At 40.1% G+C, this 26,339-nt stretch overlaps 1 protein-coding gene across 3 annotated transcripts in view; it reads left to right on the top strand.

The window, feature by feature from the left end:
• LOC140428436 (dnaJ homolog subfamily C member 5) overlaps window positions 1–22,936 on the top strand; it is a 107,864-nt gene extending 84,928 nt beyond the window's left edge. For all 3 annotated transcript variants that reach the window (XM_072514881.1, XM_072514883.1, XM_072514882.1), the window contains 3 exons: window positions 7,306–7,519; window positions 11,176–11,350; window positions 16,531–22,936. In XM_072514881.1, the coding sequence (XP_072370982.1) occupies window positions 7,306–7,519; window positions 11,176–11,350; window positions 16,531–16,622 (481 nt within the window). In that variant the 3' untranslated portion in view covers window positions 16,623–22,936. The remainder of the gene's footprint in view (window positions 1–7,305; window positions 7,520–11,175; window positions 11,351–16,530) is intronic.
• The last annotated feature ends 3,403 nt before the right edge of the window (window positions 22,937–26,339 follow it).

Raw genomic sequence — 26,339 nt, 5'->3', positions numbered from 1 at the left:
GAAGATAAATTACTAGGACCTGAACTACCCAAGAGAAATGCAGGGGAGATGCAAATTTTAATTTTTGTAGTTTGTTCAAAAAAAGATGGAAAGGTAGCTTTGTTCTGAATCTAGGGCTTAGTGTTTCAAAGAATCGATGGGCTTAGTGTTTCAAAGTTTTGGGTTTGGCAACAGAGCATTAAGTCTCTCCAGTGGGATGAAGGTGGCTAAAAGCCTTGCAGGTTAAAGAGAAATGGTTGCTGCTTTAGGTAGAAATTTGTAGTCACTCTTCTAGCAAGTTAGAAGAAGTGTGGTTTTTTTTTTTTTGTGCTCATTTTATATCAGCTCTTCTTTGTCAGGAGAAATAAAAGTTGCATTACTTATTAAATTAGCATTGAAAATAAACAATTGAATATGTTATGTGCAGCCATAGTCTATTTTTACAATTCAAAATCACTTAGTTCAAAGTTTCTTCTTTGGAAAATTTTCCACTTTACTATGTTTCTTCCAAGTTAGTAGATACTCAGTTTTTTTTTGCCGTACAATAAAATTACTTGATTATCAGCTATTTGTGATTTAACGTTTTATCAAGTCCCTCAGTTAAGGAGGTTAACATTTAAATAAATTAATTTACATGGCAGTGTTGAGCATAGTGCCTGTTGTGGAACTGAACCACACACACTATGAAGGCTCCAAAGTTGCTCCCCTGTCAGTTGATCATAACTGATTTTTTCATTCTTTAATGTGATGTGGGTGTAGCTGGCAAGACCAGCATTTGTTGCCCACCTTAATTGCCTTGATCTTAGTAGCTTGCTAAGCGATTTCAGAAGCAGGAAAGAGTCAACCACATTGCTGTGGGTCTAGAGTCACATGTCGACAAGGCTGAGTAAGAGTGATGCCGATGGGTTGTCTTGCTCACCGTTATTGAGTAGTTTTATATTCCAGCTTTATTAATTTAATTCAATTCTACCAGCTTCCGTGGTGGGATTTGAGCCATGGCCCTACTGTACCTATCCATGCCACTGCCTCCTCGGAAATTGATAGTAGGTTGTCCCGTAAGACTACAGTGGTTCTAGAGAAACCGTCCCAGTGGCAATTCTGTGTGGACTCGATTGAAGCCCCTGTGCTAGATCATACACCCAATGAATAGCCACTAGAAGGAAGTACAATAGGGCAGCATGTGAAGTAGTGGTTTTGTCACTGGACTAGTAATCCAGAGACCCGCGGTGGTAATGCTCTGGGGACCAGTGTTCGAATCCCACCATGGCAGATGGTAAAATTTGAATTCAATAAAAATCTGGAATTAAAAGTCTAATTATGACATTGAAATCATTGTTGATTGTTGTAAAAACCCACCTGGTTCACTAATGTCCTTTAGGAAAGGAAATCTGTCATCCTTTCCTAGCTGGCCCAAAAGTGACTCCAGATTCACAGCAATCTGGTTGACTCTTAAATACCCTCAAGGATGGGCAATAAATGCTAGCCCAGTGACACCCACATCCCATGAACGAATAAAAGAAGACTTTGCAGCACTTCCAAGAGGAGTTGGATGGGTGGGTGACAATTTCGCTCCTAACTTCAGAAATGTCTAGGATTTTCCTGCCTTCCCCAAATAAAGATCTGATGATCTCAGGTAGGTTGGGAATAATATATCGCATGGATTGATTAATGGACTGAAAACTGTTTAGGACTCGATGGGACATTTTGAGTTGTTAGGCTGTAACTAAGGATTACTGTAAGGATGATGGGTATTTGGACCGTGGCTATTTATAATCTATATTAATGACTTAGCTGTGGGATGAGTGTAACTTACCCTAGTTTTCTAACAATACAAAGTTTGGTGGAAAATAAGCAATAAGGAGGATGCAAAGAGGCTGGAGAGTGATAAAGACAGGTTGAGTGAGTGGGTAAGAGCAGGGCAGATGAGTACAATGTGACAAAATGTGAAGTCCAACATGTGTAATTCTGTGATTGGACATCACTTATTGAACAATCCCAAGTGTGCTAAGAATTAAATTAATAACCAATTTTAGATTATCAGTTGGACTCACAATGTGGCTCATTTATGATTGCTCGAAGCTCCATATATTCACATACAGGGCCCTGTCCTCTGTAAAATAAAGAACATGTCCAGACATTAAACAATTAAACAAACGCTTGGGGGATAACTGTTTCCTGGTGCATTCTCTATGACAATGACTCGAACTATCAGAATCCACTTGCCAACTATTCATCAGCCTTTTTTTCACACAGTATAAACCGTTGTTCCATTTGAAATGTGATATCCTGACCCCTGTCCTGAAGAGTGCAAGAAGAACAGCTTCAACAGCATGTCGTCTTTTTTGTGTTGCTGGAAAAAAGCAACATATTTTTGTATGGTGAACGACTGGAGAATTTGCATTCTGAGGGACCTCTGTCTCCTTGTATAATTCACAAACTTAATGTGCAGTGTAGCAAGCAATTTGCTAGGCACATGGCATGTTAGCTTTTGTTACAAAGATATTGGTGTGTGAGAGTAAAGAAGTTACCACAATTGTGGAGAGTATTGGCGAGGCCACACTTGGAGCACTGTTTGCAGCTTTGATCTCCTGACGAAAGAAACATGTAATTGCCTAGAGGGACTGCAATGATGCTAAGACTTGATTCCCGGGATGAGGACATTGTCTCATGGAGAGGTTAGGTAGACGAGATCAATATTCTCTGGGGTTTAGGAAAATTAGGTGATCTAATTGAAATATACAAAATATACACCTGGTCCTAATGCCTATGTTTGTAATTGTTATGGGGCTTGCCGAATAGATGCTGGGAAAGTGTTTCCACTGGCTGGGGAATCCAGAAAGCAGGGTCATATTCTCCAAATAAATGGTTGGCTAATTCGGACTGAAGAGAAATTTAATCACGCCAAGGGTTGTGACTCGTTGGCATTCTCTACTAGAGAGCTGTGCATGCTCAGTCACTTGAGTATATTTAAGACTGAGTTCAATATATTTTTAGGTACTAATAGAATTAAGGGCTAGAGAGATAAGTACTGGAGTTGAGGTAGATTAGCCATGACTGTATTGAGTTGTGCAGAGGGCTCTACTCCAGCTTTTGTTTCTTATGTCATGTTCGAAAACTTGTGATTTTAAAACAAAATGTCTGATGTAGTAGTGTTTATGATGGCAGTATTTTCAATGTGGCACTGTAACTATTAAATAAAACACCAGAGGGTGCAATTTGATCACAGGAAAAAAATATAAATTCAATTCCATATGTATTTTTAAACTTTTCATTGAAATCTAGAATTGCTTTTAGCTGAATATATTTAAAACTATTCACCTTTTGTAAAGCTGAGATGAATTTGAGAATGATGTGAACATACTCTGGATTTTTTTTTCAGTTTCAACTTAAACTTTGTGCTTTTCCTTTTAAATAAATTTAGAGTACCCAATTCTATTTTTCCAATTAAGGGGCAATTTAGCATGGCCAATCCACCTACCCAGCACATCTTTGGGTCAAGGGGGTGAGACCCACACATACATGGGTGAATGTGCAAACGCCACACAGGCAGTGACCCAGGGCCAGGATCGAACCCGGGTCCTCAGCACCGTGAGGTAGCAGTGCTAACCGGTGCTAACCACTGCACCACCGTGCTGCCCCTAAAACTTTTAATGCTAGTAGTATATAGGAAAGTGTGTTTTTGGCAGTTGATGTGCTGTTTTTAATGATTGGGGTGCTATGGTATAACATTTGATATATTATACAGCTACTAAGAATATGCTCCGTTTGGTACAGCAAGAAGCAAATCAGGTTTGGGTTCGGGATAGGGTTTATCAATTGGGTTAAGCTCCTTTACAGAGCCCCGATGGCAAGTGTAGTGACGAACCGGCGGAGGTCGGAGTACTTTCGACTGTACCGAGGGACGAGGCAGGGGTGTGCCCCCTGTTGTTCGCATTGGCGACCGAACCATTGGCCATGTCATTGAGGGAGTCTAATAAATGGAAGGGGGTGGTCCGCGGGGGAGAAGAGCATCGGGTGTCGCTATACGCAGATGTTCTGCTGTTGTACGTGGCGGATCCAATGGAGGGGATGGTGGAGGTCATGCAGACTCTAAGGGAGTTTGGGGAGTTTTAGTGCTATAAGCTCAATGTAGGGAAGAGTGAGCTCTTTGTATTACAGGCGGGGGACCAAGAAAGAGGGATAGGGGACCGACCGCTGAGGAGAGCGGAGTGGAGCTTTCGGTATCTGGGGATCCAGATAGCCAGGAGTTGGGGGACCCTACATAAACTGAATCTGACGAGGTTGGTGGAGCAAATGGAGGAGGATTTCAAAAGATGAGACATGCTACCGCTCTCGCTGGCGGGTAGAGTGCAGTCGGTCAAAATGGTGGTCCTTCCGAGGTTTCTGTTTGTGTTTCAGTGCCTTCCCATCGTGATCACTAAGGCCTTTTTTAAGAGAGTAGGCAGGAGTATTATGGGGTTTGTGTGGGCGAATAAGACTCCGAGAGTAAGGAGAGGGTTCCTGGAATGCAGTAGGGACCGAGGAGGGTTGGCGCTGCCAAACCTGGGGAGCTACTAGTGGGCAGCAAATGTGGCGATGATCCGCAAGTGGGTTATGGAGGGAGAGGGGGTGGCATGGAAGAGGATGGTGATGGCGTCCTGTAAAGGAACGCGCCTGGGGGCGTTGGTGACGGCACCGCTGCCGCTCTCGCCGATAAAGTATACCACGAGCCCGGTGGTGGCCGCAACGCTAAGGATCTGGGGCCAATGGAGACGGCACCGGGGTGCAATGGGAGCATCGGTGTGGTCCCCGATCAGGGGTAACCACCGGTTTGTCCCGGGGAAGATGGACGGGGGGTTCCAGAGCTGGCATCGGGCGGGGATTGGAAGAATGGGGGACCTGTTCATCGACGGGACGTTTGCGAGCCTCGGGGCACTGGAGGAGAAGTTTGAGTTACCCCCGGGAAATGCCTTTGGATGTATGCAGGTGAGGGCTTTTGTGAGGCGACAGGTGAGGGAATTCCCGTTGCTCCCAGCACAAGAAGTTCAAGATAAGGTGATCTCGGGTGTATGGGTCGGGGAGGGCAAGGTGTCGGAAATACACCAGGAGTTGAAAGAAGAGGGGGAAGCGCTGGTAGAAGAGTTGAAGGGTAAATGGGAGGAGGAGCTGGGGGAGGAGATCAAGGAAGGTCTGTGGACTGATGCTCTAGGTAGGGTTAATTCCTCCTCCTCATGTACCAGGCTCAGCCTGATACAATTTAAGGTGGTCCACAGAGCGCACTTGACAGGGTCGAGGTTGAGTAGGTTCTTTGGGGTAGAGGACAGATGTGGAAGGTGCTCAGGGAGCCCGGCGAACCATGTCCATATGTTTTGGTCATGCCCTGCACTGGAGGGGTTCTGGAGAGGAGTGGCGGGAGCAATATCTCAGGTGGTGAAAGTCCGGGTCAAGCCAAGCTGGGGGCTAGCAATATTTGGAGTAGTGGACGAACCGGGAGTGCAGGAGGCGAAAGAGGCCGGCATTCTGGCCTTTGCGTCCCTAGTAGCCCGGCGAAGAATCTTGCTAATGTGGAAGGAGGCGAAGCCCCCCAGCCTGGAGGCCTGGATAAATGATATGGCTGGGTTCATAAAGTTGGAGAGCATTAAGTTTGCCTTGAGAGGCTCTGCGCAGGGGTTTTACAGGCGGTGGCAACCGTTCCTAGACTATCTCGCGGAGCGTTAGAGGAAGGTCGGTCAGCAGCAGCAGCAACCTTGGGGAGGGGCGGAGCGTCCTGGGAGGGGGGGGGGGGAAGAGAGGGGGAACTGCCTGGGAGGGTGGATGAGCAAGAGATAGCATGAAGGGTTGGGGAGGCTGGCACGTACGGGTGAGGGCCAGTGTACAAAGCTGTGTAAATATATCATTTTGCCATGTGTATATCTTGCTCTGCGCAATTTCTCGTTTTTTTTTTGTTACGGGGGGGGTCATTGTTTGTAAGGGAGAAAAATTGTGTTAAAAAACTTTAATAAATATATTTTTTTAAAAAAAGTACACAGCTTGCCAGTGCAAATTGCAGTCTGAGGAAAGCTTGTAAATTTCTAACTATTGGGAATAGACCAGCGTGAAATGGCAGCACACCTTTTCATTGTAATGCTTTTAGTTATTTTGAATTCCAATACCTTCTGGCTTTGTCCCTTCCTATCTCTAATCTCCAGTCCCTCAACCCACATGGTCCTCTAATTCTGACCTCTTGTGTATCTCTGATTTTTTTTTTTTTTGATGCTCAGTCATTGGTGCCTGTACCTCGCGTTGTCTTGGCTCTAAGCACCCTCCACCTCAACTCCACTTTCCTCCTTTTAAGATGCTCTTTGTGACCTAGTTTTTGGTCATCAGACCTAATGTCTCCTTGGGCGGATTGGTCATATTTTGTTTTAAAATGCCCTTTTTGAAGCATCCTGGGACATTTCATTATGTTAAAGGTGCTTAGTTAATAAAAGTTGTTGTGGTGGTGGTGGCACCTGCTGCCGCTCCTACACCTTTGGCCCACCTTTGAAGGCTTCATAGTACACCATAATGAAATGTCCCAAGATGCTTCATAATGCAATAGAAGTGTGACCCCGAACCACATAAGGAGATATTAGGTCAGAGGACCAAAAACGTAATTAGAAAGAGGTGAATTTTAAGCAGTGTCTAAAGGGAGGTCAAGAAGGTATTCCAACGCTTGGGGCCAAGGCAAATCAAGGCATTGCCCACCAATGGTAGAGCAATGAAAAAACACAGGGAGACCCAAGAGTCCAGAATTAGAGGACTAGATATATCTCAGGGCTGCGGAGCTGGAGGAGATCACAGGTGGGGAAGGCTAAGGCTATGAAGGTCCTTTCAACTGTCTTGAATCCTATGCTCTATTTCCTTCCTAAAACACCACCTCCTTACATACCCCTCTTTGATCAGCCTTTCTTAACAAAAAAGTTTATTTTGGTTTACTGTCAACTTTTTAAAAACTTGTCTCTGTTCCACAGAAATTCCTGTTTCCACGTTAAAAGCAGCATGTCAATGTAAGATCTTGTGTATGTGGCACAAGACCTGATTATACCACAGGAGAAATATTGCCGTGCTTTGTGTTGGAAAATAAATTGTCTCAGCAAGCACCTTAAAAACAATATCTACAACGCAATGGAAACTTGTCTAGCATACTAAAATTAGCAGTACCAAAAATAATTTTTAACATGAAACATTAATCTGTTATGTAACTTGACCTGAAAAGTTAAAGTTTATGGCAACTAGGCTGGCACAGCTCTTGAAATGTTCCACTCTTAAGTGTACACAAAAGTGAACATGCTTCTAACTATTTGTATATGTTGCCTTTTTATGCAGAAAGCTTGCACTGAAGTACCACCCTGACAAGAATCCAGATAATCCTGAAGCTTCAGAAAAATTTAAAGAGATAAACAATGCTCATGCAATTCTGACTGATGCAACAAAACGGAATATCTATGATAAGTATGGCTCATTGGGTCTGTACGTGGCAGAGCAGTTTGGTGAGGAGAATGTAAATACATACTTCGTCCTGTCTAGCTGGTGGGCAAAGGTGAGAATTTCTGATTATACTGAAATATTCAGCAAAAATATTAATCACTGATATGTGCTTGAGATTTTTGTAGGCAGTGGTGAAAGGATAATGATTGCTGCTGACCTCCGAAAAGCTGTCTACAAAGATTTAGTGCGCACAAGAGCGTCCACCTCCCCTAACTGGACATGACTTCAAATTTGGTAGCCTCCATGGCATAGTGCATACAGGCTGATCGCCAGTCAGATTGAAGAATTCTCACAGACAGCAAGTTAAAAAGGCATCATAATTCACATTTCAGTACTTTATACAAAAGGCAAAATTAAAATTAGAAACTGAAATATCATTCTGAAAGGTGAAGTGACGGCATAGTGCCATTGTCACTGGACTGATAACCCAGAGAACCAGGATGATGCTCTGGGGGCCCAGGTTTGAAACCCACCATCCATGGCAGATGGTGAATTCAATAAAAATCTGGAATTAAAAGTCTAATAATGACCATGAAACCATTGTCAATTGTTGCGAAAAACCATCTGGTTTGCTAATGTACTTTAGTGAAGGAAATCCCGGTGGCCTAGAAGGAAGACAGAAAAGAATGGGCAGTTGAACCATAAGCTTCAGATCCACAGTAATTGCCTGGCAAGCAGGGGAGTTGAGATGGGCAATAAATGCTGCCCATATAGCAACGCTCACATCCAATGAACGAAGAATTAAAAATCCCAAACCTATTATTTTGAGAATAATAGAATCTTTAAATGTTCTTCTGATGGAATGAGACTCCAACTTGGTCAAAAGGGCTAGAGGTTGTGTAAAAACCCCAATGCAGCACATAGAACAAGGCTTTGCATTATTTTTCTTTAGAGCAAGGATAGTGTGTAAAAAGTTGAAACTCACAACAGTTCACCGATTCTATGTTGCTTGAATCTGTAAAGAGTGCAGTGACGTACCCTGTGAAGAGCAGGGTTCACTCATGGCAACTTCTGGAGTTCCACATTAACTATGCATATGCGGGTGCCAGAAGTTGCTACTAATTGTACTCTGAATGATGGTGACTCGACCATTTCACTGTCTTTAAAACTGCAAAGTCCAGGCCATGAAATTTTCCATTTTCATATCGTCATCAGAACAACTGACTGATGACTATATATTGAAAACAATTGGGCACTCTTGAATAGTGTCTAAAACATAAAATCTAGGCTGCCAGTCTGCAATGCAATGAGATATTAAACCAAGGCCTTTTCTATCCCTGGATGAATATAAAAGACCCCATGGTACTTGGAGCAGCGGTGTGCACCAGTCCAATATTTACCCTCAACAAACACCTAAAAACAGATTACCTGGTCGTTATCAGCATTTGTAGTAAGTTCTATATAAATGCAGGACCTTACCTTTCTTTACGCTTTCCATGGGCTCACAGTAGTTCCCGTAAGGAACATTTACATCCCACTTGAATCATAAGCTGCAGTATCTACTTGCTTGTTCGAGATTTCATGCCCTCTGCATAATTTTCATTTGTCAGTGCCCTCACTGCTTTATTTCTCTCCAACTCACTGCACTTGTCCTAAAGTCTGGTTCCAAAGTAAATTAATTTGATTATTGAGGAGTTAGCAGGTAAGGGACGCTAGTAAGGCCAGGTTTTGGTAGGATAAAATTAATAAATAATCTGAATGTGTTTTAAGCTGTGTTTTAAGTTGCAGTCTGCAAATAGCAATGAATATAGACCTTTATTTACCACTCATGTATTCAATTCAAATTCTGCATTCTGTTATCAACCAAATAATGCTGTTCACATGTTCCAATCGGTATGATGCTACATTAATAAACAATCTTGGAAATAAAAGACAACAGTCACTTTCCAAAGTTGGGCTGGAGCCACAATATTCCTACACATTTACCCATCCTGCCCATATATGCAGAGTGACAGGACATTGGAAGTTGTCACTGAAGGTTTTTACAGCTTAAAGCACAAATATATTGTGGAAATGTTTTTTCCTTGCTCTCTGTACAGCTAACCTAGTTTTTACTGTCCAGTATGCAATTGGTAAAGATCGGCAGATCAATCAGGCAAAAGTCCATTGCAGACCCTGAGACGATCCAAAATTTCAGATAAAGATAGTGGCATGAAGTATTTTTTGCATCCACCAGTTACTCTTTAAAATGTATCCATACAGAATGGCTGTCCTTAATTTCCAAATGCTTAGTTGGAATTCCCATTAATGACTGAATCCCCATATATTCTTTCATAAAGATTCAACCTTGAGGTCGCATACAAAATACAAGCTTTCAATCCTTTATTTACTTTCTGGGCATAGGTTCTTGAATTTATCTGTGTTTTATTTAAAATAAATCTTGTCTGCATAAATCTTTTTTTATGATTTGCTTCCTTCAAAATCCTCTTCCTCTCGAGAAGACATTGGCCCCTGTGAATATAGTTGTGCAGGTGCATGTCGCATTCTGCTTCTTCATCCAAGCAATAATACTAATCAGAGTTTTGACAATCTACTTAATTAAAGGGTCTCCAAAGCTCGCACTTCCACTTGTACACTTTCTGGCAAAGGTTGCATAAGGAGATCAGCAACATGTTCTTACTAGTTTGTTTTTTGCCTTCCTGTGCCCAGTGCCACTAAAGTTAGTTGTAGTGTCCTTGCTGCCACCTAAGGTAAGTGGAGCTGACAGCACAAACCGAACTTCTGATTTATGTAGTTCAGTTTCATATAGCTGTTGCGAATTGAGTTATTAAAGCAGCAGGGTGTTGCATTTTTGAAGTAAATTTTAAAGATTAGTAATATTGAACATTAACGCTGCCTTTAAGCAGTCTATTTTACCTCTGTTGGAATCGCTAATATAATCAAGAACAACTTCTTTTATAAACCTTGTATAACATTTGTTCTAATAGTTGTGTTCTGGTTAGCAATCAAGTCTTTGGGTAGAAATCAATATTTCGATAAAGTAAAACAATTGTTTTGTAAAAATTGTTCCTACTTTATGTTGCTTTCCAACACACAGAAGACACAACCTAAAATATGTAAATCCTATTGATGTCAATCAGTCTTTTTTCTTGTGCTACCTCAGCAGAGCTATCCATATTATTCAATTACCTGAGCAAGACATTTTATGATTAACTGTGAAATGCTCTGTCCTCATGTTTGCTTTATATTTTTTTAATTTCTAACCCTCCCATATATATATATATATATATATATATATATATATATATATAATATAATATATATATATATATATATATATATATATATATATATATATATATATAATATGCAAGAAACAATACTTTTCACTGTATACTAATACATGTGACAATAATAAATCAAATCAAATTTGTTCAAGAAAAATTAGCAGCTAAAGGCAACAGTCTGAAACATATTGTTCAATTATCCATTCTTTTCTGTCCTCCTACCAAGCCACTTGTCCCCATAAATCAAATAAATGACAATATTGGATCCCCAGCATTGAATTTTAATCATCGCCTATAGGTTTCTGAATTTAGGAATGATTTAGACTTGAAGAATATTATTGACTTTTAAAAAGTGCACATTTGTTTCTGTAGAATTTTCTGGAAATTTGTCCTACCAAAATATCAATCAGTGATCAACTTCTTTATGAAGCCTTATAAAAGTGGGCTATCACTTGTTAATGACACTTCTTTGTAACTGCAGGCTCTGTTTGTCTTCTGCGGAGTGATTACTGGCTGTTACTTCTGCTGCTGTCTCTGCTGCTGCTGTAATTGCTGCTGTGGGAAGTGTAAACCGAAACCTCCCGAGGGTGAGGAACATGACTATTATGTCTCCCCAGAAGATCTGGAGGCACAGCTACAGTCAGATTTAGAAAGAGGTAAGTAGTACAAGTTAGATATTCAATGTCTGTCTTTCCGATAATGAAAAAACCTTGAGCAATATTTTTAATATGCCACAACTATTACATCTGTCAAAGCACTTAACCAGCTTCATGATTAGCTATAAAGGTAGATAGTATTGTAACCAATTGAGATTTTTCTAGGGATAATTAAACCCTGAATAGAATATATAATGTTTTTGGATGAATCTTTATAAGCACCTTGTGTTCATCCCAGATATGATGGAAGACTGCCATTGATTTGCAACTTTGCCATTTGCAATTACCTTGATAGGACTTGGGAATGCACTTTTAGTAATTATGTGAATGCATTATTTAGGGGAGGTCTTTTGGTGTAGTGGTATCATTCCTACCTCTGGACCAGAAGCTCTGGGGTTCAAGCCCAACAGGACTTAATGACTGCAGAAGGTGCATGCATAACGTGACCAGTGAGTTTGAGTATCAGCCTGTGCATCCTTCCAATACATCTAATAATCTATTAGTGTCACAAGTAGGCTTGCATTAACACTGCAGCAAAGTTACTCATAACAGCCAATAAAGAGCAAGAGAATCTCCTGGTCAACCAACTACAGAGGGCAATGGCAAACCACTGCAGTACTTTTCCAAGCACAATCATAGACTAATTCAATGGAAGCCCATGGTCACCAGAATCCTCTGGGCTTGAGGAAGAGGGGGAAAAAATGCATTCTTTAGATGAGCTTTGCAAAGTCTTCTCGTGGCTTATAACACTGCCTCTGATACAACTAAAATGGCCAGAGATAAGGTTTTATTGCAACAATTCCTTGAAACAAATTTTAAGAACTACGACAATTTGCAATTCTGCAGCACTTTGTGTAGAAAAGCATCATGGGAATAAGAAAATGAGTAATGAGTTCTCTCGTATTTTGGCCAATTTTTCCCTCAACCAACATAGCTAAAATCAAATGCTGTGGGGTTTTGTTGTGTGCAAAATGGCTGCTAAGTTCACCTGTTTAGCAACAGTATCTGTACTTCATAGTAATTGCATGAAGTACCTCACAATGTCCTAAGAAATCAGGGAATGAGAAAAGTGATCCACACTAATTCCATCTATCAAATCGGTCTAGGAACATTGTGAATGATGACCCACAGGGGCCATTGTGGTGCGGGAGCCATAATAAAACTCTGAAGAAGAGTCATTCGGACGCAAAAGATTGTTTCTCTCTCCACAGGTGCTGCCAGACCTGCTGAGTTTTTCTAGCATTTTCAGTTTTTAATTTCAAATTTTTGGTATCTACAATAATTTATTTTTATTTCATCCATAACGTGCCTTTTGAGATTTTTCCAAGACTTGGTCCCAAATTGACAACTGCAGTTGATTTTTAATACAATTCATTATTTGTTAATCCTGCTCATGTTTAAAAAAACAGGACTCTGATGGTCAAGCTGATACTTCTTCAGCTTATTAAGTGACGTTTAGCGAAGACTTTCTCCAACTTCCCATAAAGGTGTTGATGCTTTCCTATTCCAAATCCAAGCAGTGTATTTCAAAGAGGAAGTACATTTTAATTTTAATTAAGAGTTGTAGCTTCTACTAGACCATGGAGCGAAAACAGGCGGAAGTTTTTAAATTTTTAACGGTTATATTTTTGTGTTTTGACAACTCTAATATTAATGTCAACAAAGAGTAAAAAGAGAAACATAATTGTACAATTACAGTGAATAACTTCTGGTGAAGTTGATTAATTACTAAATGCAATACAGCATAACGTTTGAGACAAATGTTGGTTCATAATGTCAACATAAGCAGACACACACAAGCTTTAATCTTGAGCAAATAGCCTTGTTGGCTTCGGTTTATTATAAGTCAACTCTGTAAACAGTCATCATTTAGACTCGTTTGGATGTATTTAAAAAAAGTGCACTAAAATAAAAGCAAATACTGTTGATGCTGGAAATCTGATATAAAAACAGACAACGTTAGAAAAACTCAGGTCTGGCACAGCATCTGTGGTGAGAGGAAGAAAAAGTTGACGTTTGGAGTCCATATGTCACTGAATACAAGTCATAATGCCGCCAGACCTGAATTTTTCCAGCATTTTCTGTTTTCACTTCATATTTGTTGTGCATTGACCTGTAAAATAATCCTGGAAGTGTAAAAAAGTAAAGTGGTAATCAGGATTAAGAGGTGCAGATCATATTGTTATTTCGTAAATTGGTCATAAATTTGAGGCAAGTTCCAGGAGTAAGATCTTTGCTAAAGATAGTGTGAAAATGTAACTGACTATAAAATTGCTGAGTTTACTGATGCAAATTGCTGATACTCTCTGGTGGCTTAATTCACTTTACAGTTAATTTATGGTTGGCATCTCAACATCTTGGATGTTGGAATTTTATTATTCAGAATGGTGCCCAAATACCATGCCAGTGTCCTGTCAAATATGTCAACAATATATTGCAACTTGTATACGGTGGAACTTAGCACTTGGTGTCTCTTTGCAGATGTAGAAGTGTTCGCACCTTTTTGATTTTAAGAATAGTCTGGGAAGAACAGAAATATGTTGCAGATGTTCCATTTTTTTTTTTTTAAAGTTCAAATGCTGCAATTGAAATTGCAGCTGTTCATGCGAAGAACGTGGAAACGATTCAAATAAAAGCAAATTACTGCGGATGCTGGAATCTGAAATGGAAGAGAAAATGCTGGAAAATCTCAGCAGGTCTGGCAGCATCTGTAGTGAGAGAAAAGAGCTAACGTTGCGAGTCCGATGATTCTTTGTCAAAGCTTTGACAAAGAGTCATCGGACTCGCAATGTTAGCTCGTTCTCTCCCTACAGATGCTGCCAGACCTGCTGAGATTTTCCAGCATTTTCTCTTTCGTACATGGAAACTTATCCATTGTTTGCAGCTTGTACCCTTTTTATTCCCTGAACTAATCACACAAATGTTGTCTACTATTTTGGATTGGGCAGACAGACTGAGAACAATTGGATCAGTGCATGTCACAGTATTTTTGCAGCTGCTGTCTCTTGAGCAGTCATTCATGAACACTTGAGTCTGGTAGTTAGTGTCATTCTGCATCTGTTACCTGTATTTAAAAAAATTCACAGTGAAACTGGTCATTTATATACACTGAGATGAAACAGCATTCAAAATCTTGATGAATTGAGAATGAAAAGTCATAATTATGTACCTATTTTGAAAATTCTTCTTTGCAGGTGATGAATGTTTATAACATGGATCATTGAAATGCCAGGAAGAATTATTTTGATAAATCTGTATCTATGGTGGCACTCTTTTTTCACAACCAGAAACCAGACTATTAGTCTCACAAAATGTAACTTCTGCAGATGGTTATTCTTTATGAATAAAGACATAAATGACATTTGTTGTCATTAAATTTAAGAGAAGAGTAACTATAGAGTAGCAGTGATGCTTTGGTGTTGCAGGGCAGGCTAATTCACAGTTGAAGTATTATTACAGTAGCTAAAGCATAAGCACAATCTCTTTTTTTTGAACAAAGTTGTGCAAACACAAAATTAATAGGTTTGGAAATAATGTTTAGTTTCCTTGGGGGTTATAAAAATATTGCTTACAATCGCCTTAATTCTGTAATCTTATTGTGGCCATCAGAGCCTGTATTTTCCTGCAACGAGGCTGGCGATATTTGCCATAAATTTAGGTACCTCATGTCCATTTAGTCCCCAACTTACTCCATATTTTCCATCATTTCTGATTAAAATATGTCATGGTGAACATGAGCATGTGTTGGAAATAAGACACTTTTCCCCCAGCGTTTTTCTGAACACGTCCCTTTTTTGATGCAGAGGGTAACATATTAGCATAGATACAGGATTGGGTAGGTACCAGGAAACAGAATAAGCATAGATGGGTATTTTCAGATTGACAAGATGTGACGAGTGGAGTGCCACAGGTATCAGTGCGGAGGTCTTAACTGTACAATTTATGTTGATGACTTGGATGGAGGGACTAAAAGTATGGTTGCTATATTTGTTGAGGATGCAAAGTTAGGTGGAAAAGTTGTGAAGAGGCCATGAGAAGGATTTGCAAAGGGGCATAGATAAGTTAAGCGAATGGACAGAAATTTGGAAGATGAGGTATGATGTTGTAAAATGTGAACTTGTCCACTTTGGCAGTAAGAATAGAAAAACGGCACATGACTGAAACAGAGGGAGATTGCAGAGGGGATCTGGGTGTCGAGGATTATCAGGAGTATGTGGAATTAAGAACACAATCGGATTAGCCATGTTCTTATTGAATAGTGGAACAGGGAAAAGAGGCTGCATGGTCCATTCCCACCCCAAATTCGTATCTTTGTTCTGCTTTTTCCACATGACCTGACAAGTGTCCAAAGCCAGGAAGGACTTGCATATCATTCAGGGAAGTGGGTAGATTCAGTATATCCAATAACTTATACTTGCCTTTTGTTATGATCCCCATGGAGATCATCAACAAACCCCAATGAAAAACTGGCATCGTCACGTTTTTATAACTTTAACAATTAAACCAAAAGCAACATTAATTCAATAGGCAAATCGTGGCCATTATAAAGTACACATTAAATACCAGATGGAACAAAGAAAGATCTCAGATTTATCAGGCAGCCCAGTCAGCCTATTGCATCAGTTTCAGTTTTAAAAGTCCTTCAAGACTGGTCTTTCATTAAAAACCCAGCTCTAGCTGAGCACCAGTCCAGGAAATGAGCCAATCCTTTCTCGATATGCTGTTCTAGATTTTCATGTGTCTTTCATGACTCCACCTTAGGGAGGCCACTTTGCCTGGGAAGCGTTCCTGGCTAATGGTACTGGTTTGTGCCCCCATTCAGACTTGCAAACAGCAGATTCCATCATACATTTTACTGGCAAAATTAATACTTTAAACTGGTGCCATGTCCAATTTACTGCCAGCTTTACTTCTAGTGCCCGAGTGTACACCCATAGAACATCTGTGCTAGGATTTAGACTGAGTTCACAGAATTGATTAAATTCAGATAGTAACAGTAGCTGTTTGCACTGAAAACATGGTACCCCAAATTAAGCTGCTTTTCAGTCAGTGATGCTTGCACAAATCCTAAAGATAATGACATCATTTTTGTTAAGGATGCATCAAAGTCTGAGAAATACAATGCTGCCAAAAAAAGAAAATGATTGTTCATAGAAGTTTTTTCTGTTTTTGTTTTACAGAGGGAGATGGAGCAATTGTGGTGCAGCCTACGTCAGCCACAGAAACAACCCAGCTGACTAGTGACAGTCACCCCAGCTATCACACTGAATGATTTAATTAAACCAAGTTTGCTCTTGTAATTAAAAATTATATTTAAAATTCATTTCAACACTGGGATAGTTAAAGCTATAGATAGGGAAAGAATTTCACACGATTGTCTGCCAAGATGAGAGCAGCCACCAACATTGAGGAGACCACCTTCCCTTTATCTTGCCTTTGCCACTGTATGTTTCCTTTATAACAAAATACTGTAGCAAGCAGTATTTAAAGACATTTAACTATTTTATTTGAGTTGCATATTGTAAGGTGCGTATGGGCTGATGTCTCAATGTCGACTTGCAGTAGAACCAGTGCACACAAACAACCAAAATGGATACAGTTAGAAATCCACTGACACTAATGCTGTCCCTTCCTTCCATTAGGTTTTGTAGATTCTTGCCAATCATGAATTTTTATAATGCTTTTTATTTTGGGGGGAGTGAGTAAATAAAGTGACCAATAATTGTCTGCCATTATGACCTGTTTTGTGCTTAGGATTCAAGGAACTTTGTTGTGCAGTTATCATTGTTTGCAACAGGAATTGGTAAACCATCTATCTGCCTAAAGAATTTGTTTGAAATTTCTAAAATATCAGCTGCAGCTCAATATTGAGGCCCAAAATAATACTGATATTCAGAGTTAATATAATGTGGTATTTTTAAATTGTGTTTAACTGCCAATTTCTCAGACATTCATGTCAACCTAATTCAATAACTTTCCTGGGAAGTATGGACTCATTCAGTATATCTGGTACAAGAAAACATATAAGAATTCAACTTGTTTTTGAAAGGAAACTTAATATTTCTATTGTACTCCTGAAAAAATACCAGCTTGTACCAGCGAGCCAGTTGTGTGCATGTGAGAAGAACGGATTTGGGTCAGAGTTTAAGAATAAATTGTTTACATTTTTAAAAAATTTACATCATTAACATTGCTGCAAAAACTTCCCACATGCACTTTTCTCTCTGTGAATTCCTTATTTCATTGAAGACGATAATAGAATGCGAAGCAAAACTAATATGCACACAAGCGCTACATTTGTACATCTAACATACTTAAATAATACCTGATGTATAGTATTATAGTACATTCTGTCTCAAAGCTAAATTATTATTTGGTCTAAATTCCTGCTCTGGATGTTTATTTAAAAACATCCTTTTCAGCAGCACGGTGGCTCAGTGGGTTAGCCGTGCTGCCTCACGGCGCCAAGGTCCCAGGTTCGATCCCGGTTCTGGGAGTTTGCACATTCTCCCTGTGTTTGCGTGAGTTTCGCCCCCACAACCCAAAGATGTGCAGGCTAGGTGGATTGGCCACACTAAATTGCCCTTTAATGGGAAAAAGTGAATTGGGTACTCTAAATTTTTTTTTTAAAACGCCCTTTTCCCATGTCTCTTTTGTCCCGACTTTTGGAATATGTTTTAAAACTAAACTTCCTGAAATATACACTTCTTGTTTAATTGTGGTACGATATGATGGCAAAATATATTTAATTAAAGGATATCCTTTGGCAGCAGTAAAATTATTTCTCCACTAATTTACCACTTTTAGTGTATCAAAGTGTAAAATGTTTTGATGCAGGTCTGAAGCATTTGTGAACCTTCCCTTATGGAGTTCAAGATTTTGAAAAGTAGTGCATTTATTGTATTTTATCGGCAGATGATGTATGATAACAGCTGCAGCAAATTGTCCAGAACTGACGCTCCACATTTTATTGAATACTAATACTGCTTTCTCCAAGCATTGAGACTTTTTTCATAAAATATTTAACAGTGCTATCCACTCATTTCTGAAACTTGGGTTTGAATTCTGTCCAGACTGTTTAGGAGAAAGCTTGCTATTGTCTGCTGGCTGTCAAAGTCCTAAGTGAAGTGAATCAGGGTACACTCAGCCCAGTGCCAGAGGCTTGGTCTCCTGTAACTGCTGGAATTCAATGCCGGTAGGCAGTGAATGAGTCTCATTCAGATCACAGAATAGCTGATGTTGGAAATGAATAATTGTCATATTAATGCTGAAAATTATGCTCTTGTGAAGGGGCGGAGGCATATTATCATAACAGTATTGAGAGAGCTGAGTGCTTTTTGCCAATACTGAGTGTCTGAAATGGGAAACAGGAAAATTATGAATCAATGCTAAAGTGAAAGAATGCTGCACTTTGCTCATAGCTTTTGCATCAGCAAGCTTTGATTGTGATATTGATTTTGTATCTATTTTTTGCAATTCTTCAAATGGACCAAATATGTTTAGCTCTAGACAAAAGATATACAAAAAGTTGCCACCTGCAGTTCTTTTCTCCTTATGCTGTGTTTTGAAATCCAGCTTTTCTTGTTTGTTTCCTTGTAATGTGGGTAGCTGCCAGAGTTGATACTTTAGCCCAACTTGCTTGCTTTAGAGCTGATAGATGGTTGTATCCAAGCGGCTGGGTTTAAATTAAGTAATGGCAGGAAGCTTAAATGGTTTTCTGTAAGGCTTTGAAGCTGTTTTATTGTGTTAACTTGTCTAATGATGTACATTTTGTTACCTACACATAGTCCTTTACTACCAAATCCTCTGCTGTAATGTATTGTGACCAATAAGCATTAATTAAACCTAATCTTTACTGTCCTCTGTTTAAATTATTATTTTTTGCATTATCATTGCATTAAAAAGGAGACCTTACAGAAAAATCTCATTTGAAATTTCTCCTTTCTCACCATTGTAACATCAAAGTATTTGATTTTAGGAGAGAGAGAGCATTGTTTCAACATGAACAGGTTCCATCGCATCCCTAATCAGTAATACTTTGGTTTTATGGGAAATTAGATCGGAAAGCGAGTGCATATAATTTTTAATCTTAATGAGCCTTCAGCCAGTAGTTTGAAATTTTAACAATGTTGGCAACAATTTGCAAGGTGGCAACAATAAAAAAAAAAAATTTTTTAAACTTGATTCATTAAAATAAACTTTAATTTCAAAATTATTTGTGAAGGATTTCAGACAAGTGACTACTTCCGTTTTTGATGATTCACTCCATTGCTGTGCTGGATATTTGTTCCTTATTTACTTTTCTATCTATATAGAATATAAAGTTACTATGCTAAGGTTAACACTCTTGTAAACAGTGTTGAATAAAAACGAGAGGTTCTGGCAGAGGAGTTTTTATTGAGGTTGAGTTATAGAAACTGAGATTCATATTTCTGAAAGCTCTAGACTGTCTGATTTTTTTTCCACCTTGAATTCTTATACTTCATTTGTTAATTCATAAGAACTATAACATCATCTTAGAGAACCCTAAGCTGCAGTCACTGTGTCACTGCTTATGATCTTGTCATAACTTTACAGGTGGAAAGCAACAATGAATAATATTTAATATCCATTATATTTCTCATCTTTTTCTTTTAAAATGTTCTAATTTTGTTCCTGTGGTTAATGGGGTGCACTGAATTTCAACATTTTAATTTAAACCTCCATTTAACTTAGACTTTGAATCTTTCACCTTGCATCCAAATTTCCTGATGTCAAACCATGGCCACATATGCCTATTTTGTGGCTGTAAGAGATCCTATGGCACTCTTTTGAAAATGAGCAAGGGAATTATTCTTTGTTCCGACCAATTGCTATCCCTCAAAAAGCCTTGCAAAAACAGATAATCTGATCATTATCACATTCCTGTTTACAGGGTTTACTGTGTGCAAATTGGCTGCTGTGTTTCCTACCATAAAAAAGTGATTACCCTTGAAGTACTTGTTGGCTTTGAGACATCCAGTAATCCTAAAAAGCACTACATCAGCTGTGCTCAATGATGCCATTACTTCCATAAGCTTATAAGAAGTGGCTATTCTGCTACCTTTTTGTCAGCTTTCAAACCACAAGAACTGATGTTTAGATTACAGTAACAGATGTCCATGAATAGGCTTCCTTGTTTAAAGTATCCAGATTTCTTTGCGGAGTTGACACCTTGAATACCATATTGAATTTTAACTATCATCATTATTCAATGAAGTTATTCAATGGGCTATTGAAAACTTGCATATTAATTTATAATCAAACGGATCTAACCAACCAGATTGCTTGATAGATGCAGAACACACGTCCAACGTAGGGGGTGGTGTATCTGTGAATCAAGCTATTGCAATTTAAAAATGGATAGCACTGGACCAAATGGAATTTGTGTTGCTATTCATATAGTTGATATAATTTAGGAAATTCTTAGCCTAGTTCATCCCTCCTGGAGCCAATAGTCTTGAATACCTGATTTCTGAATTACCTGAAGCATTCACTCATTTGACTATTTGAAAGTGTTTATGTGCTTGTAGTGTGCGTTTTAAGTCTTTTTCTATTCCTTTGTGTTCTCAATTTCTGTTTGTTTACCATACCAATTGATAAATATGGAAGCTGCAATCTCTAAAAACGCTGAAATCTGCTGGCTCGAGTAAGGTACAAGATGGTCCCACTTTTCTGTGCTTCAGGATACATTGTTGAAATAATTGAGGCATGACAACTGACGAAAGATATTCCCAGTTCAGTTTCCAGTTTCATGCATCCAATAATGTGATCCTTCAAAGTTATGACCATAGAATTATGAGAGCATTGTCCCCAAGTCACTGTATCCACAGTTTATTGTGCATTCATTCTGGTTCTGACATTTGTCAAGACATGAGTAAAGCTGATAATGTTAAATTGAATAGTTTGTGAACACTGTTCATCTTTGATTTAAAAACATTCAAAGTGAGCTACCATTACCAGCATGTTTCATTTACATTAACATGTAAGTTAAGTGGCCTCAGTCCAGTTGGTTGTCATAATAATGCGTCTGCTTCAGTAATACGTGGAAATGTAATGCTGTTGTGGAGAATTTAATTGTTTTCTTCAGTAATTATTAAGTTTCAGATGCACATAGAATATAGGAGTAATTGATTTTTTTAAATAGTAAATCTTGTAAATTATTTTGTGTTTATACATATATATGTGGTCATTTTCATGTCAGTCAGCATAGAAATTTATATTTAGCATTTAGTGTGGATTAAAAGAATACGTTTTGGACAACTCTAAGTATCACAGTACTGAATGATGGAGTACAGTACTTAATTTTTTCATGTTTATTAGTCTGGAAGTTTAAACGATCTATAGTGTCTTGCAATACAGTTAACGCATTCCCAAGGACTAGGTGAACAGTCTCTGAATGAAGAGGACAGGTGCTGAATATAGTTTTGTATTAGTCTTGCTGCTTAGATGTTTCTGATAATCGTTAGATACAATTACAGTGGCTCAAGGCATCTAATTTGCAAGCTGCAGAAAACCACTTTGTTTCCTAAAAGGTCAAACATTCAGGTGGTCTTCAGGATCATTAAAATAGTTTTCAGTCTGCTTTTACTAAACCAGTTATCCATTAGTAAATATTAGTACATAGGAGGATAATTTTTATCTAGTGCTGGTGATTCTACATTACTGAGATTCAGATAAAATTAGCATAGAGAGTCACAATTTTTTTGTTAGCGGTTAGTCATCAGTCAATGGTGCCAGATAATTGCCCTGTTTTACTACATTTATTGGGTCATAGGATTGTTAAAGAAAAGCAAAATTAGTTAGTGAAACGAACATTCTAATTCTAGTCTGTTTCTATTTATGTTGCTGGTTCTATTTATGTTGCCTATTGCTTCCTCACATCGCTCCGCACCAATTAATTCAGTGAAACATTTGTTCTCCAAATTAGGTTGTAAAACATAGTGAAGTGTGTTGTGACTAAATATCGGTTTCACAGACCAAGGGTGTAATTTAGTTTGAGGTCAAATCAAGATAGCTTACGTACCTTTTTTTCTAATTTGTGTAACGCAAATACAGAGATGTGTTTTATCATTCGGTAAATGTATGTTGTCAGTGATCAAATAAGGTCATTTTTTTTTAATAAGCTACCTGAATTTAAAATTAATAGTGCCATTATTTATTTATTTGCACACTGCTCTCATGTGCGGTACAGGGATAACAACAAATTACAAATTGTCCCAGATGTTGTTGGATATGGCTGCAGAAAAAACATGTAAAGCCAGAATGCATTGTGTAAGCTGTATTTGAAATTTGACAAATTCCTTAAAATTCAAATTATTGGTGTAAAATCAGAATAAACCATAGTTATGCAACATTTTTGGTTTATTCTTAAAGGACCATAGTTGAAATTGTATGTAAGTAGATGTGGTTATGTTAACTACAGGACTTGATGCCCATGGACTCCTGTACATAAAATAAACTGTAATGCTTGTTTTAGCATGGTTATTTATGTACTGTATTGCTGAAAATCATTGGTAATTTATTTGATTTGCAGTTGTAAAATAAATGTGTTTCCGTTGCTTAAAACACAGTTGTGTGCAATTGCTTTATTTCCTATACCAAAGTCTCCCTTATTTTCAATTGTAAAATATAGACTTGAATAATAGAAGTCACTATCTAATCACTTATTAGAGAAGAAGTATTTCATTTGTTAGTGTATAAAATGCACCATGTACAGTGTATAAAATGCACCATGTACAGTTCTATCATGCGTATAAAGTTATACAATGGAATACAGTATAAAAACGTGGACAACACAGCTTTGTCACTTTTTAATATGCTTCAGGATTGATGCAGACACTGGAGGTAATATCTGGTCAGGGATGCATTATTTTGGTACAACTAAATATCAATCAGTTTTTGCTCTCATTAGCCATTGTTCCGCAGGGGTGTCTCCCATGGCTTTTGAAGAACCAATAAGTAAGGATTGCTTTGACTTTTCCATTTCAAGGTAGTGATCATGCCTCTGAAATGTATACTACAGATGCTTCTAGAAAGACCAGATGGGTTAAATTGCTGTGCAGACCTAAAACTTGAAGTTCAAAATTCCAATAGCTGAGAAAATGACACGTCAAGATTTCGTGTTTCACACTTTTATTGTAATAAATACTGCATTTCTTCACCTCGAGACCATCTCCCTCCTGTATCCTATGATAGTTTGCAAAGTCGAGCAGATTTTTTTTCTCTGCTGACCACACAAAACTGCTGTCTGATATTCATTGATTGGTAGACTTTGATGTGCACGTGAAAGTCGTGGGAATGTGATGATTGGCAATTCACAGTATTTCTCCTCATTACGGGCGAAATTCTCCTACCCGCCCTGCCACATTTCTGCCCGACCGGCCGGCGGGAGTCTCCGTAACACCGGCCGGTCAATGGGGTTTCCCATTGTGGGGCAGCCCCACGCCGTTGGGAAACCCCCGGGCGCCGGCAAAACGAAGACTCCCGCCGGCGGAGAATGACGCCCCACAAGTTCCTAGTTTATTTGAACAGAACTATGTAATTTTCACCGTGTTTATTTTACAACAGAATCAGGGACGGGATTCTACCAGCCCTGGGTCGGGCTGGAGAATCCTCGCGAACGAGTCACGTGACCCTGATGCCGACACGCGATTCTCCACAGAGCGGAGAATTGGTGCCGGCGTGGTTGGCGCAGCGTCGGTCGCGGGCCACTCTACGCGGCCGGCCCACCGATTCTCCAGCCCAGATGGGCCGAGCGGCCGTAAGAAAAGAGCAGAGTCCCGCCGGCGCTGTCGTAACCTGTTCTGGGCAGGCGGGACCTTGGCGTGGAAGGGTCGTGGGGTGGGGGGGGGCTCCGATGTGGCCTGGCCCGCGATCGGCGGGCCGGCCTCTGGCTGGGGGCCTCCTTTCCTACGCGCCGGCCCCTGTAGTCCTGCGCCATGTTGCATCGGGGCCGGCACGTTGAAGGAGGCCACTGCGCATGCGCGCGTTGGCATCTGTGCCACTGCGCATGTCCTCGTTGGCGCCGGCGCAACTGCGCATGCACGGATCCCACAGCACACAGTTCGTGTCGGGATTGGCAACTGGAGCGGCGCAAACCGCTCCAGCGCCGTGCTGGCCCCCTGTAGGGGCCAGAATTAGTCCTGTGAGCAGCTCGTTCATGGCGTCGTAACACGCGATGGCGTTTACGACAGTGTGGACACTACCGCTGGATTGGAGAGTCCCGCCTCCTTCTGCACTGTAAATTCTATGATGATCTAGGTGTCTTGATTTTTTTAAGCTCACTAATTTGTTTTAATTCCAATAATTTTTTTAAATAAATCCAATAGACTACAAAACAATATGTATGTATGTTGAGTATAATCCGTTTTTAAGATTGCTCTATAAAAAGTGTTAGAACAAGAACATAAAGCCATGACAAGTGGTGAGTTCCAGTGTCAGGCAGGCAGGACAGCTGGCACATCCAAACAGCTCTTTCACTTGACTGAGTGACAAGTAACACAATAGTGGTTAATGAATGTTTTCCAGATTACAGGAAGATTTGTACTGGTTTTCCCCAAGGGTCAGAGAATGGGGTGATTCTTAAAATAAATATTTTTATTCTTTCTCACATTTTCATCGAAATTTACACCCACCAACAAACAATCAACGATAATAAATACAATGTCAATCCCGTGGCCAACAATCTCTTCCTGCCACCAACCCCCAACATTTTAAATACAAACATCAAAGAAAAGGAATCTGGAATCCACACACACATAGTCACCAACAATATACAGAGTCCAACAGCCCCCCCTCTTTCCCCCCCCCCCCCCCCCCAACAATGTTCAATGTCATCCAATTCTTGAAAATGCATAATGAACAAAGCCCATGAGTTGTAGAACCCATCCTTCCCTTCAACTCGAACTTCACCTTGAGTGTTAAAAACTCCCAACCGATTTTCCCCCCTCCACACCAGGGCACAGGGTGGAGAAACTGACCTACACCCCAACAGGATCTGCCTTCGGGCGATCAGCGAGGCGAAGGCTAAAACATCTGCCTCCAACCCCAGCTGATCCAATACCCTGAATATGGCCAGAGGACCCGGCTCAAGCTTCACGTGTACCACCTTCGAAATTACCCTGAAAACCTCCCTCCAATACCCCTCCAGCTTTGGACAGGACCGAAACATATGAACGTTCACAAACATCCTCTACCCCCTCATAGAGTCGGCTCATCCTCGCCTTTGTGAGGTGAGCCCTATGCACCATCTTCAGCTGTATCAGCCCCAACCTTATGCACGAAGATGAGGCATTCACCCTCCAAAACACTTCACACCACAACCCTCTTCCATGTTCTTTCCCAATTCTTCCTCCCACTTTGGCTTAATCCCCTCCAACGGTTCCTCCCCTTCTCCCAGAATCGCCTCATAAATCGCCGACACCACCCATTCTCCATTCCCCCTGTCGTCAGCACCTCCTCCAACAGTGTGGAGGATGGCCCCACCGGAAAGCTCCGTATCTCCTTCTTAGTGAAATCTCGGATCAGCATACACCTAAACATTTCCCCCTGCCCCAAACCATATTTCGCCCCAGCTCCTTCGGTCCCTCAAACTGGTTCCCTAGAAACATCCTTTAGTGCCCTGACTCCCTTCTCCTCTCATCTCCAATAGCTCCCCATCCCACTTCCGTGGCTCAAATCTGAGATTCCCCCAAATCGGCATTTCTCTTGACCCCTTTCCCAACCTAAGGCGCTACTACTACCGGACTCCGAGTATTTCACCGGGAGTGGCACTGTTGCCAACGCCCTCAGCCCTGACCCCCTACACAGACTCTCCTCCATTCTAACCCACTGGGAGTCTTCCCCCCACCCTCCGCAACCCAGCTCCTCACCTTCGCCGCCAGTAATAATATAGTAAATTTGGAAGACCCAACTCCCCTGACTGCTGTCCTCTCTGCAACAGCACCTTGCTAATCCTAGCCACCCCCCC

This window comes from Scyliorhinus torazame, chromosome 8 (genome assembly GCF_047496885.1).
Source record: "Scyliorhinus torazame isolate Kashiwa2021f chromosome 8, sScyTor2.1, whole genome shotgun sequence".
Taxonomy (NCBI): Eukaryota; Metazoa; Chordata; class Chondrichthyes; order Carcharhiniformes; family Scyliorhinidae; genus Scyliorhinus; species Scyliorhinus torazame.
This window is presented reverse-complemented; position numbering and strand designations above follow the sequence as displayed.